Source organism: Camellia sinensis, chromosome 10 (assembly GCF_055761805.1).
Source record: "Camellia sinensis isolate YWXY chromosome 10, ASM5576180v1, whole genome shotgun sequence".
NCBI classification, from domain to species: domain Eukaryota; kingdom Viridiplantae; phylum Streptophyta; class Magnoliopsida; order Ericales; family Theaceae; genus Camellia; species Camellia sinensis.
Genome location: NC_138970.1, coordinates 64,735,008 through 64,749,271, shown reverse-complemented (window position 1 = coordinate 64,749,271; position 14,264 = coordinate 64,735,008). Strand labels below are relative to the sequence as shown.

The 14,264-nt window shown below is 30.9% G+C and overlaps 1 protein-coding gene across 3 annotated transcripts in view; it reads left to right on the top strand.

Moving 5' to 3' along the window:
* The window catches only part of LOC114277656 (uncharacterized), a 138,641-nt gene that overhangs the window by 5,338 nt on the left and 119,039 nt on the right, over nt 1-14,264 (top strand). For all 3 annotated transcript variants that reach the window (XM_082891563.1, XM_082891562.1, XM_082891561.1), the window contains exon 2: nt 9,222-9,695. In XM_082891563.1, coding sequence (XP_082747689.1) covers nt 9,222-9,695 — 474 coding nt within the window. The remainder of the gene's footprint in view (nt 1-9,221; nt 9,696-14,264) is intronic.

Here is a 14,264-nt window from a genome sequence, read left to right as displayed (position 1 = left end):
ACTTCCAATGACAAGCATATGAGCTCTGTCAACACATTAATAGATAAGCATACGAGCTCTATCTATGGAGTCCATCCCCTATCTCCTCCCAACACATCCGGTTTAGAGGTCCATCCCCTATCTTCCCCTAAACCGTGGAGTACATCCCCTATCTCCTCCAACACAACACAATGCATATAAACAACAATTATACACATCATCACACAACACATAAATTTAATGTATTCTTTCAATCGTCAATCTCAATGACACATTCCAGTGATTAGTTTCAGTTTGCCTAATCATCATGCATTGTCTACAACAATCACGACTATCCTCCACCGATAGCCCAAAGCAGTTATTTCTATACGGAAAATAAATGCAACAATGGATATATAATCAACATTTCAACTAGGTGAGCGATAAATAATCCAACTACACCCTTTAACCCCTTCCCTTTTCAATCCCCACATTCTCAATTCAATTCCTCATTTCCAACAATTAATTATACCAATTAATCAATCAATGTAATTAGGGCATTTTCCATAATTAACATTACAACCCTTAGGTTCCATTTTCATTAATGTTTTAACATTAATTTCACTTTTTCCATGCCAAACATGCATGTAGGCTTTATTTAGCTAAAACCCCAACCTTTTGTAAATTTACACAAACGTCCCAAAATTTTTACCAAATTACCAAACCAACCCCAACATCTCAAAATACCAAAATTTAAAGACAAAGTTCATAGAACGGAGTAGGTTATCCCTACCTCAAAGTTTGAGCTCCAATGGAGATGAAGACCAAAACCAAAATGCTCCAAATCCCGAAATTTTCAGATTAAAATGACGTCATCGACGATCGACACAACTTTTACAAAGGCCGAAGGGAAAAGGACACTCTAACTAGATCAAACCCTAGAGAGAAGGGAGTATCTAGAGAGAGAGGCTCTCAAAACGGTTTTTAGAAAAAGTAGGAGAGAGAAAGAAAAGCAAAAAGTGATTTGAAATCAACCCGCGGATAACTCATATACGTATGACCCGCTTGAGCGGAGAACACGACGCTCGAGCGCCAAGAACAAAAATCTGGACACGCTCGAGCGCAATAAGGCCCGCTCGAGCACCAAGACACAAAAACAAAGCACTTCCGCTCGAGCGCGAAAACCAGTCCGCTCGAGCGCAGATTTCCACCTCCCAGAACTTACACCCAGAAAGTACTACCCGCTCGAGCGCCAAACGACCTGCTCGAGCGCCACCGCTCGAGTGTAAAAAAACCCGCTCGAGCGCAGAAATCATATCTGCAGAAGTTTTGCAGGAACCCGAAATATTGAAGGTGTGCAATACCCGCTCGAGCGCAAGAAGACCCGCTCGAGCGGAACGCCTAAAAACTGAACAGCAAGGAATTGAAACCAAGGCCTAACCAACCTGTAACGACCCTGTTCAAAACATCCTAAAACTCAATCATGTGGAATTAAAGGACACAACAAGATAGATACCACTACCAACTTCACGGAACCGAGTCCGGAATACAACAGAACAGTAAAGGGATAACCGGGATCGCTATAATCATCACTAACAATAATTTTTTGTAACAATTTTTTGCATGTAACTAAAAATTAACAATTAGTGATTTTTTTTGTTTAGGTTTTTATAAATTGTCGCTAAAACTTACAATACATTTTTCTATGACAAAATTTTCAAATTGTTACTGAAAGTTGAAAATTAGTGACTTTTTTTGTGATAATTTTTTTAAACTGTCTTACACCTTATAATTATGACATTTTTTGTGACAATTTTCAAATTTTCGCTGAAAATTAACAATTAGTGACGTTTTTTTAATAGTGATTAATGAAAAACACCATTAATTCTCATAGGACATATTGGATAATAAATCTACATATTAGGATTTACACGCAACTCCTCTTATTTAAAAATACTAAGACTGTATTTTGGCTGGAAGAATTTGGGGGAAATTACACACAATTTTTTTTTTAAACCCTTGTAACAAAATAAACCATGAGTTTTAATTTTGTCAATTTAAAACCTGAATTTTTTATTTGTTTTCAATCTGAATCATTTGCCTATTTTTGTTAAGTAAAATTAACAGAAAAATGGGTATGTTATTCATTAAACTCAATGAAAATGGGTATTTTGGACATTTTATGTATACCTATATTGAGTTTAATAATTAAAACAAATGATTTAGATTGAAAACAAATTAAAAGATTAAGGTTTAAATTAATAAAATTGAAAACTCAAAATTTCTCTTATTGTAAGGGTCAAACGTTGGAGTTTTTTTTTTTTGGTAATTATCCATAGAATTTAAAATAAAGGGTTTTGAGGTTAAGGAACAACCATTAGTCTTTAAATGAAATGTCAGTTTAGCCACTGTAATTTTAATTTAAACCCTGTATTTTTAATTTTGTTACAATGTGGTCTCACTATCATTCACAGTTTGAATTTTGCACGGATAAATGCCACATGCAAAACTAATTTTGAAACCAAACGCAAGAGCAAAGCCTCATGGAGCACTTTTCTTTTTTTTTCTTTTTTTTTTTTTCCTTTTTAAATAAAATAGGCCCCAAGGTTGCTGCCAAGTGGATTATGATAAAGTTTTAAATAAAATTGGGAGGCTCCCTAGATTTATTATTATTATTATTTATTTTACTACTATGAGAGTTATGAATATTTATAATTCGTACCGTCAAACAAAATATATTTTGTAGTGAGGAAATAATTATACTATTTTATTATTTATGTCACAAAATATTGTAGTGTTACTAAAATTGTATTTGTTATTATATATATATATATATAGGTACATATAGATATAGATATTGAGATAGATATATAAATAATAATAATAATTAATAAATAAATAAAGTTTTGATGGGAGAGCAGAGACCACGTGGGGTGCCTCCCTTTTTTTGGGTAAACTACATTGATACCCCTAAAGTTTTTGTTTAATATAGATCCTCCCTTACATTTGAAAAATTACACTTATCCCCCTGTCCGATTAAAATGACATATTTTCCCTTTAACCTTTATACATTTAAAATAACATAGATATTTTGTTCATGTCATTTTAAGGAACTAACGATCATCTTTTTTGGTTTAACTCACATAAAAAAATGAGTTTTTTTTTTCATTTTTTTTGTATTTTTACTAATTTTTTTTAACATTTTAAGCAATTTTTTATTTTTATTTTTTAGATACACCTGATACTTGAGAAATATAATATTTTTTGATTTTTTTTTAAATTCACCAAATACCAAAAAAAAAAAAAAAAAAAATTCAGTACATTATCTTATTTTGTTGTATTCAATGAATTTTTTTGAAGTTTGTATATACAAATTTTATACTTGTTAAATATATCTAGATTAAATTGATCTGATCTAGGTATAATGGTGGAAATAAAAAAAAATTATATTCATATATAAAAATTTATACAAAAAAAAATCATAAAAATGTTGTGATAATGATAGTGTTGTAAATATAAATCATGTTTATGGTTGTTTTGTTTTAAAGTGAAAGGCCACCATTAAGCTATCATTGTATTTGAAAATTCTATATAAAATTTATGTTTGTATATCACCACTGAATAAGAATGTGTTCAGGTAGAATTCAATGATAAAAAGTTGTAGAATGTAATCATGATGGTAGGAAGAAGAAATTATAGGAAAAAGGGCAAGATGGTCATTTAAAAATTTTATGGTATGACATCAGCAATCCAGAGGCAATTTGTAATGAGATTACAAATCTCAAGGAGGAGAATGTAATTTTTCAAATGTAACGTCCCCCCCCCCCCCCCCAAAAAAAAAAAAGAAATACAATAGATATAATAATAACAAAGGCACTTAGGAGATACCGGAATTATCCCCAATACATTCCATTACATGATCTCAAAGTTTAAACAAAATAATCCCACATGCGGTTATACATTCAATGAATTCTAGTACATGAATTGATAGCATGTAGAACATTTAATCAAAAATAAATAAATGCCCTCAAGGGGCTTACAAATTCTAAGGCTTAAGCCTGGTTACACAAAAGATGGTTTCTCGAACCCACACATATATAACCCTTGGTTTACAAAAAATATGGTCACAACAAAATAGAGTCTCATGCTCTCAATGCATGCATCCACGCCCTAATTTGGCGGATTCACCACGTCTTTTCCTACATCAAAATCCCATAGGGGTGAGCATAAAGCTCAATAGAGAATTATTAACAAAGTATATACATTTTATGCAAGACTTCTGATCTGAAATGCACATGCCACGCTATGCCTTTTAAAAGAAAATCACTTTTGCTCATCCTTAAAAAAAAACATCATGTTCAATGATAACTTGCAATCTCAACAATTTAAAATTTACAATTTTAATTCAAGTGGTGGTAAATACGACTCAGGTAATCCATAGATTGGTGTCTGCAAGTAGGTATAACTAGCACTATCAAAACCTCACTTTATCAGTTGCTAATTGGAAGGGAAGTGGTACCTCCTCCGTGCGTGTTTTCAGTCTTTCACCCCGGACACTCAGGCCAACTTAATCAATTTCATCTACACCTCTTATCCGGACTTACCAACGTATTTACCCCAAAACCTTTCAATAAATTCATTCACAAACTTACCTTTCTCAAAGCAAAAGTTTCCCAAGCTCAATTTTAAAATGTGTAATAATCAATTAAATGAATATGCAATGCAATAATTATCATTACTACATAACATTCCTCCATCTTCAAATATCTCAACGATAGTTCATCATAATCAAACTTTCCACTCCGCTTTCAACACTATCTAGCATGATAACCACATTTTCATTTAAAGTCATCAACAAATAAACACTTTTCACATTTCATGTTAAACCATCAATTTGTTACTTCATAACTTTGTCTACAATTTCAACTATAAGTTTCCATCTCCACATTTCACTCATTCCATGACATCATTTCCACAAATGGCAAAAGATATTTTCTATTTCATTCTTCCATTATGACATATCAACAAATTGACTAATTTCATAGATCCTCAACCCATTTCAAAAATCCATAAATTTTTGGTCTTTTGGCTAAAAATAGGTATCTCTTCACCCTTTTTAAAAAGACACTCACACAGAACATCCTTTCTCACACAATGAAGGTGAAACCCTCAAGGATTAACTTAGAAAAATTTGAGATTTAAACCCACTTTTGAAAATCCTATCATTCTTGAGCCAAAAATCAAAACCTTCATCAAGAAAACTCCAAAATCAACATCAACCTTGCAAAAACGCATATATAACTCAAAGAAGGCCCTACCTCAATCTTGTTGAAAGAAAATAGATGAAAGCCCTAAATTTGGCGGCGTTGAACTCCAATCTCCACCGCACACAACAAAGCTCTCGAAGAGTTTTCCAACTTTGATCAAGAGACAAGGGTCAAAATGTTTATAGATTTGGAGAAATCAAAAATTTAGTGAGTGTTGATGTAGGAAATATAGAGAGAATGAGGAGAAAAGGGTTTTTAGAGAGAGAGAGAGAGAGAGAGAGAGAGGTGTATAAAATGATATGCACTCAGCCCAAGGAAGGAAGAAAAAGAAAATTTTCGGGCTCAGCGTCTCCCACACGTGCGGCACTCACTCCCGCACGTGCGGCCTTCATCCCCGCACGTGCAGCCCCTTCCTCCGCACTTCCATTCCCGCACCTGCATATATTGCAGTGACCAACCCAGAACTTCCCCTGTTTTCCGCACGTGTGGCCTCATCTCCCACAAGTGCTGCCCCATCCCGCACATGCGACCCAAGGCCCCCAGCACGTATGGCTCAGCCTTCAGCCTATAAAATTTTCCAGCTCAAGTGTAAAACCCCCGGATTCAACTTTAAGCCTCCCGAAACAAGTGGAACTCAGAATTGAAATTAATAGAGATGAAAATTTTGAGAAATAGATTTCAAAAGTGTTGAACCCAACGCGCACAAAAGAAAAGTAAGACGGGTTACGTACCTGGTCATCACATCAAATGTGAGAGATGAATTTGTATTAAACAGGAATATTAGAGGGTGTCAGTGTAATTAACCCTTCTTTTTTTTTTTTCTTTTTTTTTTTTTGGGTGAGATAGGGCCAAAGCCAAGAAAACAAAAGCTTAGTTAAAAAAAAAAAAAACAAAACAAAATAAAAGCTGACAATTAACTACTAGAGAGATCAAGCAAACAAACTTGCTTATCCTCCCTATAACAAACTAGACAAAGCTAATTACAGTGTTTGATTTCAATTTTCTAAATTCAATTTTTTGAAAAATGATTTTTTTTTTCCGTATTTTTTTTTGTTTTTAATGAATTTTTTAAAATTTTATTTTTTTTACTTTTTTATATGTATCTTACTTAGATGTATCTAAAAAATAAAATATTTTTAAAAATCAATAAATACACAAGAATACAAAAATGTACTGAATTTTTGTATTTTTAAAAAAAATATTTTTGGTATTTAATGAATTTTTTGAAGATATTTTTCACAAATATTTTATTTTTTAAGTGTATTTATGTTAGATGTATCTAAAAATTAAAAAATTACTTAAAATATTAAAAAAATTCAGTGAAAACAAAAAAAAATTAAAAAACAAAAAATTTCAATTTTTTGAAAAATGAATTTCAATGGAACCAAACAAGCTGAATGGTGCGGAAGAAAGAAACTCTTGTTTTGTAGATTGATGAGGGGCATTTTTTTACCAAATAATGTGAAGTTCACAAATCCAATCATTTCTTTCTTTCTTTCCTTCCATTTTTTTTCTTCTCCTTCCGCCTATCTTTCTCTTCCTCTCTTCTGTCTCTCCTTTTTTTAAATAAAAAAAGGCAAAACTTTCGATCTACCATATCTAAAGTTAGAATATCACCTTGCTACTTTGATACGAAATATAGAGAGGGTTTCATTTGACCGGGGCCGATTGCGTTTTCAATGCATTCGATTTTGAGACTTTTCTTCTCCTCTATTAGTTTGAGGTAGGGATGATATTATCTTTGTATATTTGTTTTACCTTGATTGTGTGGTATTTTTTTGTTAGTTATGATTTTGAAGAAATTGAGGTTTTTTTTATTATATATATATATATATTATAAAAATTAGGATTTGCTCTTATTTTATCAAATGTTCAAAACTCTCTTCCTAAAATGATTTATGGTATATAAATTTCATAGTGTCATATTCAAGGTTTTAAAAAGCAGCCACAACCATTACTAACGTCGTTATGTAACGATTGTGCTGATTATCACTACCCTTTACGGCCGTTATAGCAGTGTGACAGAAACTCATGACCGCAACGGCCGCCACCATTACGTAAAGGCTGTAGCAGCCATCACATTGCCGCTATAGCACTGTTATAGCCATTATGACCATTACACACCTATATATTTTTTTTTATATAAATTTTGTATATATTGCTATTTTCTCTTTTTATTTTTCAGTTACATAGAACTTAAGTAAAAATCTTATCTATATATGTTTTGAATGTTCAATCTTCAAGTTCTACGAGATTTCATTACTTTTTTACTTAATTATATTTGGATATGAACTTAATCTATTTCTCCTATGTTAAATTTATTGAACAAAATTTAGATTTCGTGTTATTTACTTTTACATTATTATGTTTGAAATTTTGTATTTTGAACTTCTATTTATGAGACTATTGTTTTTAATATATATTTTTTAACAAATAGGAAAAGTTATCCATAATCATAATTAGTAAAGTAAAGAAAATTAAATAAATTCAACAATAGGAAAAATTTTCATAGCAACTTAAAACTAATATAAACATTAGTTTATATATTGGATCATGTTTTCAAACTAAACAAAAATACTAAAAATCATTTTGAGCCTCACTAAATGTGATTCTGAAATAAAAACATGCGTATCGGTATTCTTTTTTAAGTTGTGTGAAGAATTAAAAAATTCACGGTTCCGGTTGCCGCCACTGTTATGCTACGGTAGTTACACCCCGCAACCAAGTCTGCATTACTGCTACCATTTCAGTAACCGCCACCGTTATTTAAAACCTTAGTTATATTTAAATTGAGAAAACTCTAAATTTTATTCAAACCCTAGAAAATTTGAGAAATGAAAAATGTGATTTTGAATAGGATTAAATTGTTGGAATAATGTGAAAATTGGTGATTTATTATGGAGATTGGGAATTTTCTTGGAGATATTAGTTATCTTGAATTTATTGGAAATAATAGAAATTATGAAATATGGGATATATGTTGAGAACTGATGAGTTTATTGGAATCTCATAATATTTTGGAATTACTAAGAATGTTGAGTTATGCTGTAAATATATTTTCTTATTGGAATATTTTGTTACAAATTATTGTTTCATGTATCCATCGCACTCCCGTGGCCCTACATTGAGATTGTTCTATTATTTTGAAAATGTTGGAAATGTTGATAACGTGGTAAATCTAGATAGGGGATGAAATTAGGAATTTGAGAACTAAGTTGGTTTGAGAGTCATGGTGAAAGTCCGAAAACACGAGCAGTGTAGGTATTAATTTCCTTCCCGGTCAGTAGCCATTAAAGTGGTATTTGGTAGTGCTTGAGAGCCTACTTGCAGACACGTACCAAGGAATTCCAATGTCCTATTTATTGCCCGATGTTTTGAAGTGAAAATGTTGAAATGAATATTGTTTTGAAATTTGTGCATTGAGCATCCTATTGGGGAAAAAAAAAAAAAAAAAACCCTTATATTTTTAGCGTAGCACATCATTGCATTCATGATCATAATCATATTAATGTCATATACATTGTTAATATTATATCTACTGGGCATTAGTGTTCATCCCTTCGTGGAAAATCATTTTTAGGTGTTGGTGATTTGCCTCCATCTCGTTGAAGGCTCAGGATGTGATTTTTGGAGCACTAAGCATTGGTTTATTTGTTTGGGTAGAGACCCATTCTTTTTGTAATAGGGTTCTAACCATTGTAACTTGTAATCTATTAGGGCATTTAAATTTTGAATATTTATGTAGTATTGTATCACATGTTATAGATCCGTGCTTTGGAAATTGTGTATGTGTAATCGTACGTAATTTCTTTTGTAAATCTCAAACTATACTGGAATGATGTATAACAGGAAAAGAGAATTATTTTGTTTATGATTATTGTTGAATCTTGATAAGATTATTGACTTCTGCATGTTAATTTAATTTGATTTGAAAATAGATAACGAATACGAGTTTGATTTGTTTCATCGGCTTTAATGAAAAATGGGGCGTTACAGGTGGCCTTCAGTGCATTGAAAAGGCTAGAACTACGGGACTTGCCAGCAGTGACACATTTGTGGAAGGGTCCTACTCAACTTGTATGGCTCCGCAACCTCACTTCTCTAGAACTGAAGAGATGTGATAAACTGAAAAGCATGTTCTCATTATCCATAGCCAGAGATCTGATGCAACTACAGATACTTAATGTATCTGATTGTCGTAAGATGGAAGTACTTATTTCAAGTGAAGAAGAAGGTGATCAAAATGAGATAGCATCAACAACAACAGAAACAACAGATAAAATTGTGTTTCCTAAACTAATGGAATTGTGTCTTGGAGTCTTGCCAAGTTTTACTGCTATCTGCAAGGCTATGAATGGAATTGAGCTGTTGCAATTGAACATGCTGACACTCAGGCTGATGCCAAAGCTCAATAGTTTTTGCAATACCTCAGATAGCAATTACGAAACTATTCAACCTCTCTTCAATAAGGTATGCTTCTTTGACTTAAGCTTATTTATTTATTTATTTATTTAAGCTTCATTGCTGTGGGGCGTCTATAAATTTTATTTGTTATTTTGCTATTTTTATTCGACCTTTTGGGCTATAATGAGAACACAACATATATTTGGATTGAATACGTTGTTGGGTGCAAAAATAAGAACGTCAAACTACACTTGAAATTAATTAGTATTTAGGAACAAATTTCCGTTTTTATGTGTTGTATTTCTTTATACAAATTACATGTAATTCTTGTAGTTTGTGTTATATCAATTGGTTCTTGTAATTTTAATTGCATCAATTTTACCTTTCAATTTTGCACATCGTATCAATTTAGTCTAATTGATAGTATTTCATTAGAAATTGGACTAAAATTAAGGAACAAAATGGTTTTTTTGATTGCTTTCGAAGTTATTGAAGGATTCACATTCAATTTGAAATGATTCATTCCTCTTTTTAATAGATCATTTTGCCTTTGATTTTTATTCAAATTTTTAACGGCTATTATCACTTGGACTAGATTGACGCAATTTGAAAAATTAAAGGGCAAAATTAATATTATAGAAACCAAATTGACATGAGAGGCAAGTATAGAGACTACAGGTATAATTTGCCCTATTTCTTTTGACTAAAAATTTGGTTGAACTAATATGAATTGGACTGTAATTTTGCGAACTTTGACCAAATTATTTGATGGATAAACTATCAATAGGTCATAATAGTTGGATTTAATTCCCATCGAGTCCTGTTAAAATCGTCGCTAAAAATAATTTTTTGTAACGATTTTTTGCATATGTCACAAAAAATTAACTATTACTGACCTTTTTTTTTTGTTACTATTTTTATAAATTGTTGCTAAAACTTACCATTAGTGATATTTTTCTGTGATGAATTTTTCAAGCTGTCGCTGAAAGTTGAAAATTAGCGACTTTTTGTGATGATTTTTTTAAACAGTCGTCATAACTTATAATTTTGACATTTTTTATGACAAAATTTTCAAACTGTCGCTGAAAATTAACAATTAGTGACATTTTTTTAATAGTGATTGATGAAAAACGCATTAATTCTCACAGGACATATTAAACAAGAAGTCTACATATTAAGACTTACACGTAACTCCTCTTATTTAAAAATGCTAAGATTGTATTTTGGATTGAAGAATTTGGGGGAAATTACACACACAAAAATTTTTTTATTATTAATTTCATCAATTTAAAACCTAAATTTTCGATTTGTTTTCAATCTGAATCATTTGCTTATTTTTGTTAAGTAAAATCAATAGAAAAATGGGTATGTTAGTTATTAAACTCAATGAAAATGGATATTTTGGACATTTTTGTATACCTATATTGAGTTTAATAACTAAAATACTATATTTTTTGGGGGGGTCAATTTTAGTTAACAAAAGTAGACAAATGATTTAGATTGAAAACAAATTAAAAGATTAAGATTTAAATTGATAAAATTAAAAACTCAGAGTTTATACTGTTGCAAGGGTCAAACATTAGAGTTTTTTTTTTTTTGTAATTATTCCTAGAATTTAAAATGAAGGGTTTTGAGGTTAAGGAGCAACCATTAGTCCCTAACGTTTAAATGAAATGTCAGTTTAGTTATTGTAATTTCAATTTAAACATTATATTTTTAATTTTGTTGTAATATGATCTGGCTATCATTCACTGTTAAAATTTTGTATGGATAGACGCAACATGCAAAACTACACTAACGTCAATTTGTTGCACACCCCAAAAAAATAATTTTGAAAGCAAACGCAAGACCAAAGCCTTGTGGAGCCTTTTTAAATAAAATAGCCCCCAAGGTTGCTGCCAAGTGGATTATGATAAATTTTCGAATACAATTAGAAGTCTCCCTAGATTTATTGTGTTATTATTATTATTATTATTATTATTATTATTATTATTATTATTATTATTATTATTATTATTATTATTATTATTATTTTACTACTATGAGACAGTTATGAATATTTATAATGTGTACCATCAAACAAAATATATTTTGTAGTCAGGAAATAATTATACCATTTTATTATTTATGTCATAAAATATTATAGTGTTGCTAAAATTGTATTTGTTATTATATATATGCAGGTAGATATAGATATAGATTTGGATTTAGATATTGAGATAGATATTATGAAAAATAATAATAATTAACAAATAAATAAAGGTTTTGTTTGGTGGGGTTTTCAAATCTCGTTTCTACCCCCTCGCTTTGAGTGTGGCATTTGGTTACACTTTTCAAAATTGATTCTACACCCACTTTTCAAAACACGTCTACCCGGTCATCCTCCCAGACGTTCGGACGGTTGACCGGAACAGTGTTCGGTTTTTTGTTTTTTTTTTTTTGTGGCTACTGTTATTTTTATATTTTAAATAAGAAATATTTTCAAAATTTTTTAAAATTTTTTTATGAGCTTTGAATAAAATTTTGGGTCGTGTGTTTGGTCATGAGTTGTACGTTTCTTAATCAAATATCATATGTCACATCAAAACTCTTTTCAAATATCAAAACTCATAACCAAACAATTTTTTTACACTCAAATCATAATTCCAAAACTCATGAACTCAAAATATAATTTTATTCTCAAATCATAATTCTAAAATTCTACTAAACGTTACCAAAGTTTTGATGGGAGAGCAGTGACCACATGGGGTGGTCTCCTTTTTTTGGGGAGTAAATTACACTGATACTCATGAGGTTTCTATTTAATACAGATCCTTCTTCACATTTGAAAAATTACACTTACCTCCCTGTCAAATTAAAATGACATATTAGCTCCTTAACCTTTATACATATAAAATAATAAAATAATACAGATATTTTATTCAGGTCATTTCGAGGGAAATAATAGTCATCTTGTTCGGTTTAACTTACATTAAAAAATTAAGTTTTTTTATTTTTCGTATTTTTTTTAACATTGTAAGCAATTTTTTTTATTTTATAGATACACCTAATCTAGATATACTTCAGAAATGTAATATTTTTTGATTTTTCTTAAATTCACCAATACAAAAAAATAAAATAAAAAACACAAAAATTCAATATGTTATCTTATTTTGTTGTATTCAATGGATTTTTTAAAGTTTTTTATACAAATTTTTGTACTTTTTAAATATATCTATATTAAATTAATCTAATCTAGGTATAATGGTGAAAATAAAAATGAAAAATTATATTCATATATAAAAATTTATACAAAAAAATATCATAAAAATGTTGTGATAGTGATATTGTTATAAACATAAATCATGTTTATGGGTGTTTTGTTTTAAAGTGAAAGGTCACCATTAAGCTATCATTGTGTTTGAAAGTTCTATATAAAATTTATGTTTGCATGTAATGCCCCGAACAATTGGGCAGGGTATATATATTTATACAACAAACCCATCTGATAGACAAACACATATATATAGCTAACTATTTCATACATCCATTTCCATTTAATCCCAAATGCCAAATACATGTTGTTCACATCTCAATGCCCCAGTTCCAATCCCAAGCATGCATTTTACAACAAGTATGAAATGGAAGCCAAACAAATAATTAGTGTTTTACAGACTTACAAACTTATCCAAGAACATTCTTGGTTACACAAAATGGAGTTTTAACTCAACGCAAATACATCTCTAGACTTACATTCAATAAATAACCATAAAACAAAAATGAAGTCTCAGCTCCGAGTCCTCCCAAGTCAATGCCTTGGTGAAGGCATAGCACCTGTACTTGAAACGATTTTCCTTATAGGATGAGCCACAACCCAGTAGAGATGTACTACACAACATATGGACCATGACAAGACTAAAGAGGAGGATGCTCATGCCATGCTCATGATAAAACAGTTTATCTCTCTTTTTATAAAGCATGCAATGCTAAGATGCAACAACTGATATAAAACCATTTCCATTTTAAACCATATCTTGTTACATGAATACAGGCTCTGTGAATCTCTAGGTGAGTGTCTGCAAATAGGCCCTAATGCACTACCACTGTCATTTTTACCAGTAAACTAGAAGGCATGACACCTAACCACGCGGTTCTACACCCCCTATCTAGATTCACCAAGTATTCATCTTTTCACAAACAGATACATTTCCAAACATTTATCAAAAACAGATACATTTCTAATGAAATGAATGTAATGCAATGTCCAATGTAACAAATGAGGAATGTGGTTCAATTTACCTAAGCCTCACGCATTTCTACAACAATCATGGCTATCCTCCACCAATTGCCCAAAACAGATATTTCTAAATAGATACTTAAACAATTAAATTCTAAAAATTTCAATAAATACAATTTATTCCACATCTCATCAAATATGAACAACTACACTAGTTTTCATATCACAATCACGTCCGGTAACCTCTCAAGGTCCATTTCTAACCGTGTTGGTTTTATTTCAATAGATGCATTAAGCAAAATAATACCGTTAATGCCCAAGAAAACATCATTTTTTGTCACACTCCAAATCCAAGCATGACCAGCCGTGGCCCACAGGGACTCAGCCCAAGGCTCACGTAAGCCTAAACATGAATCCAA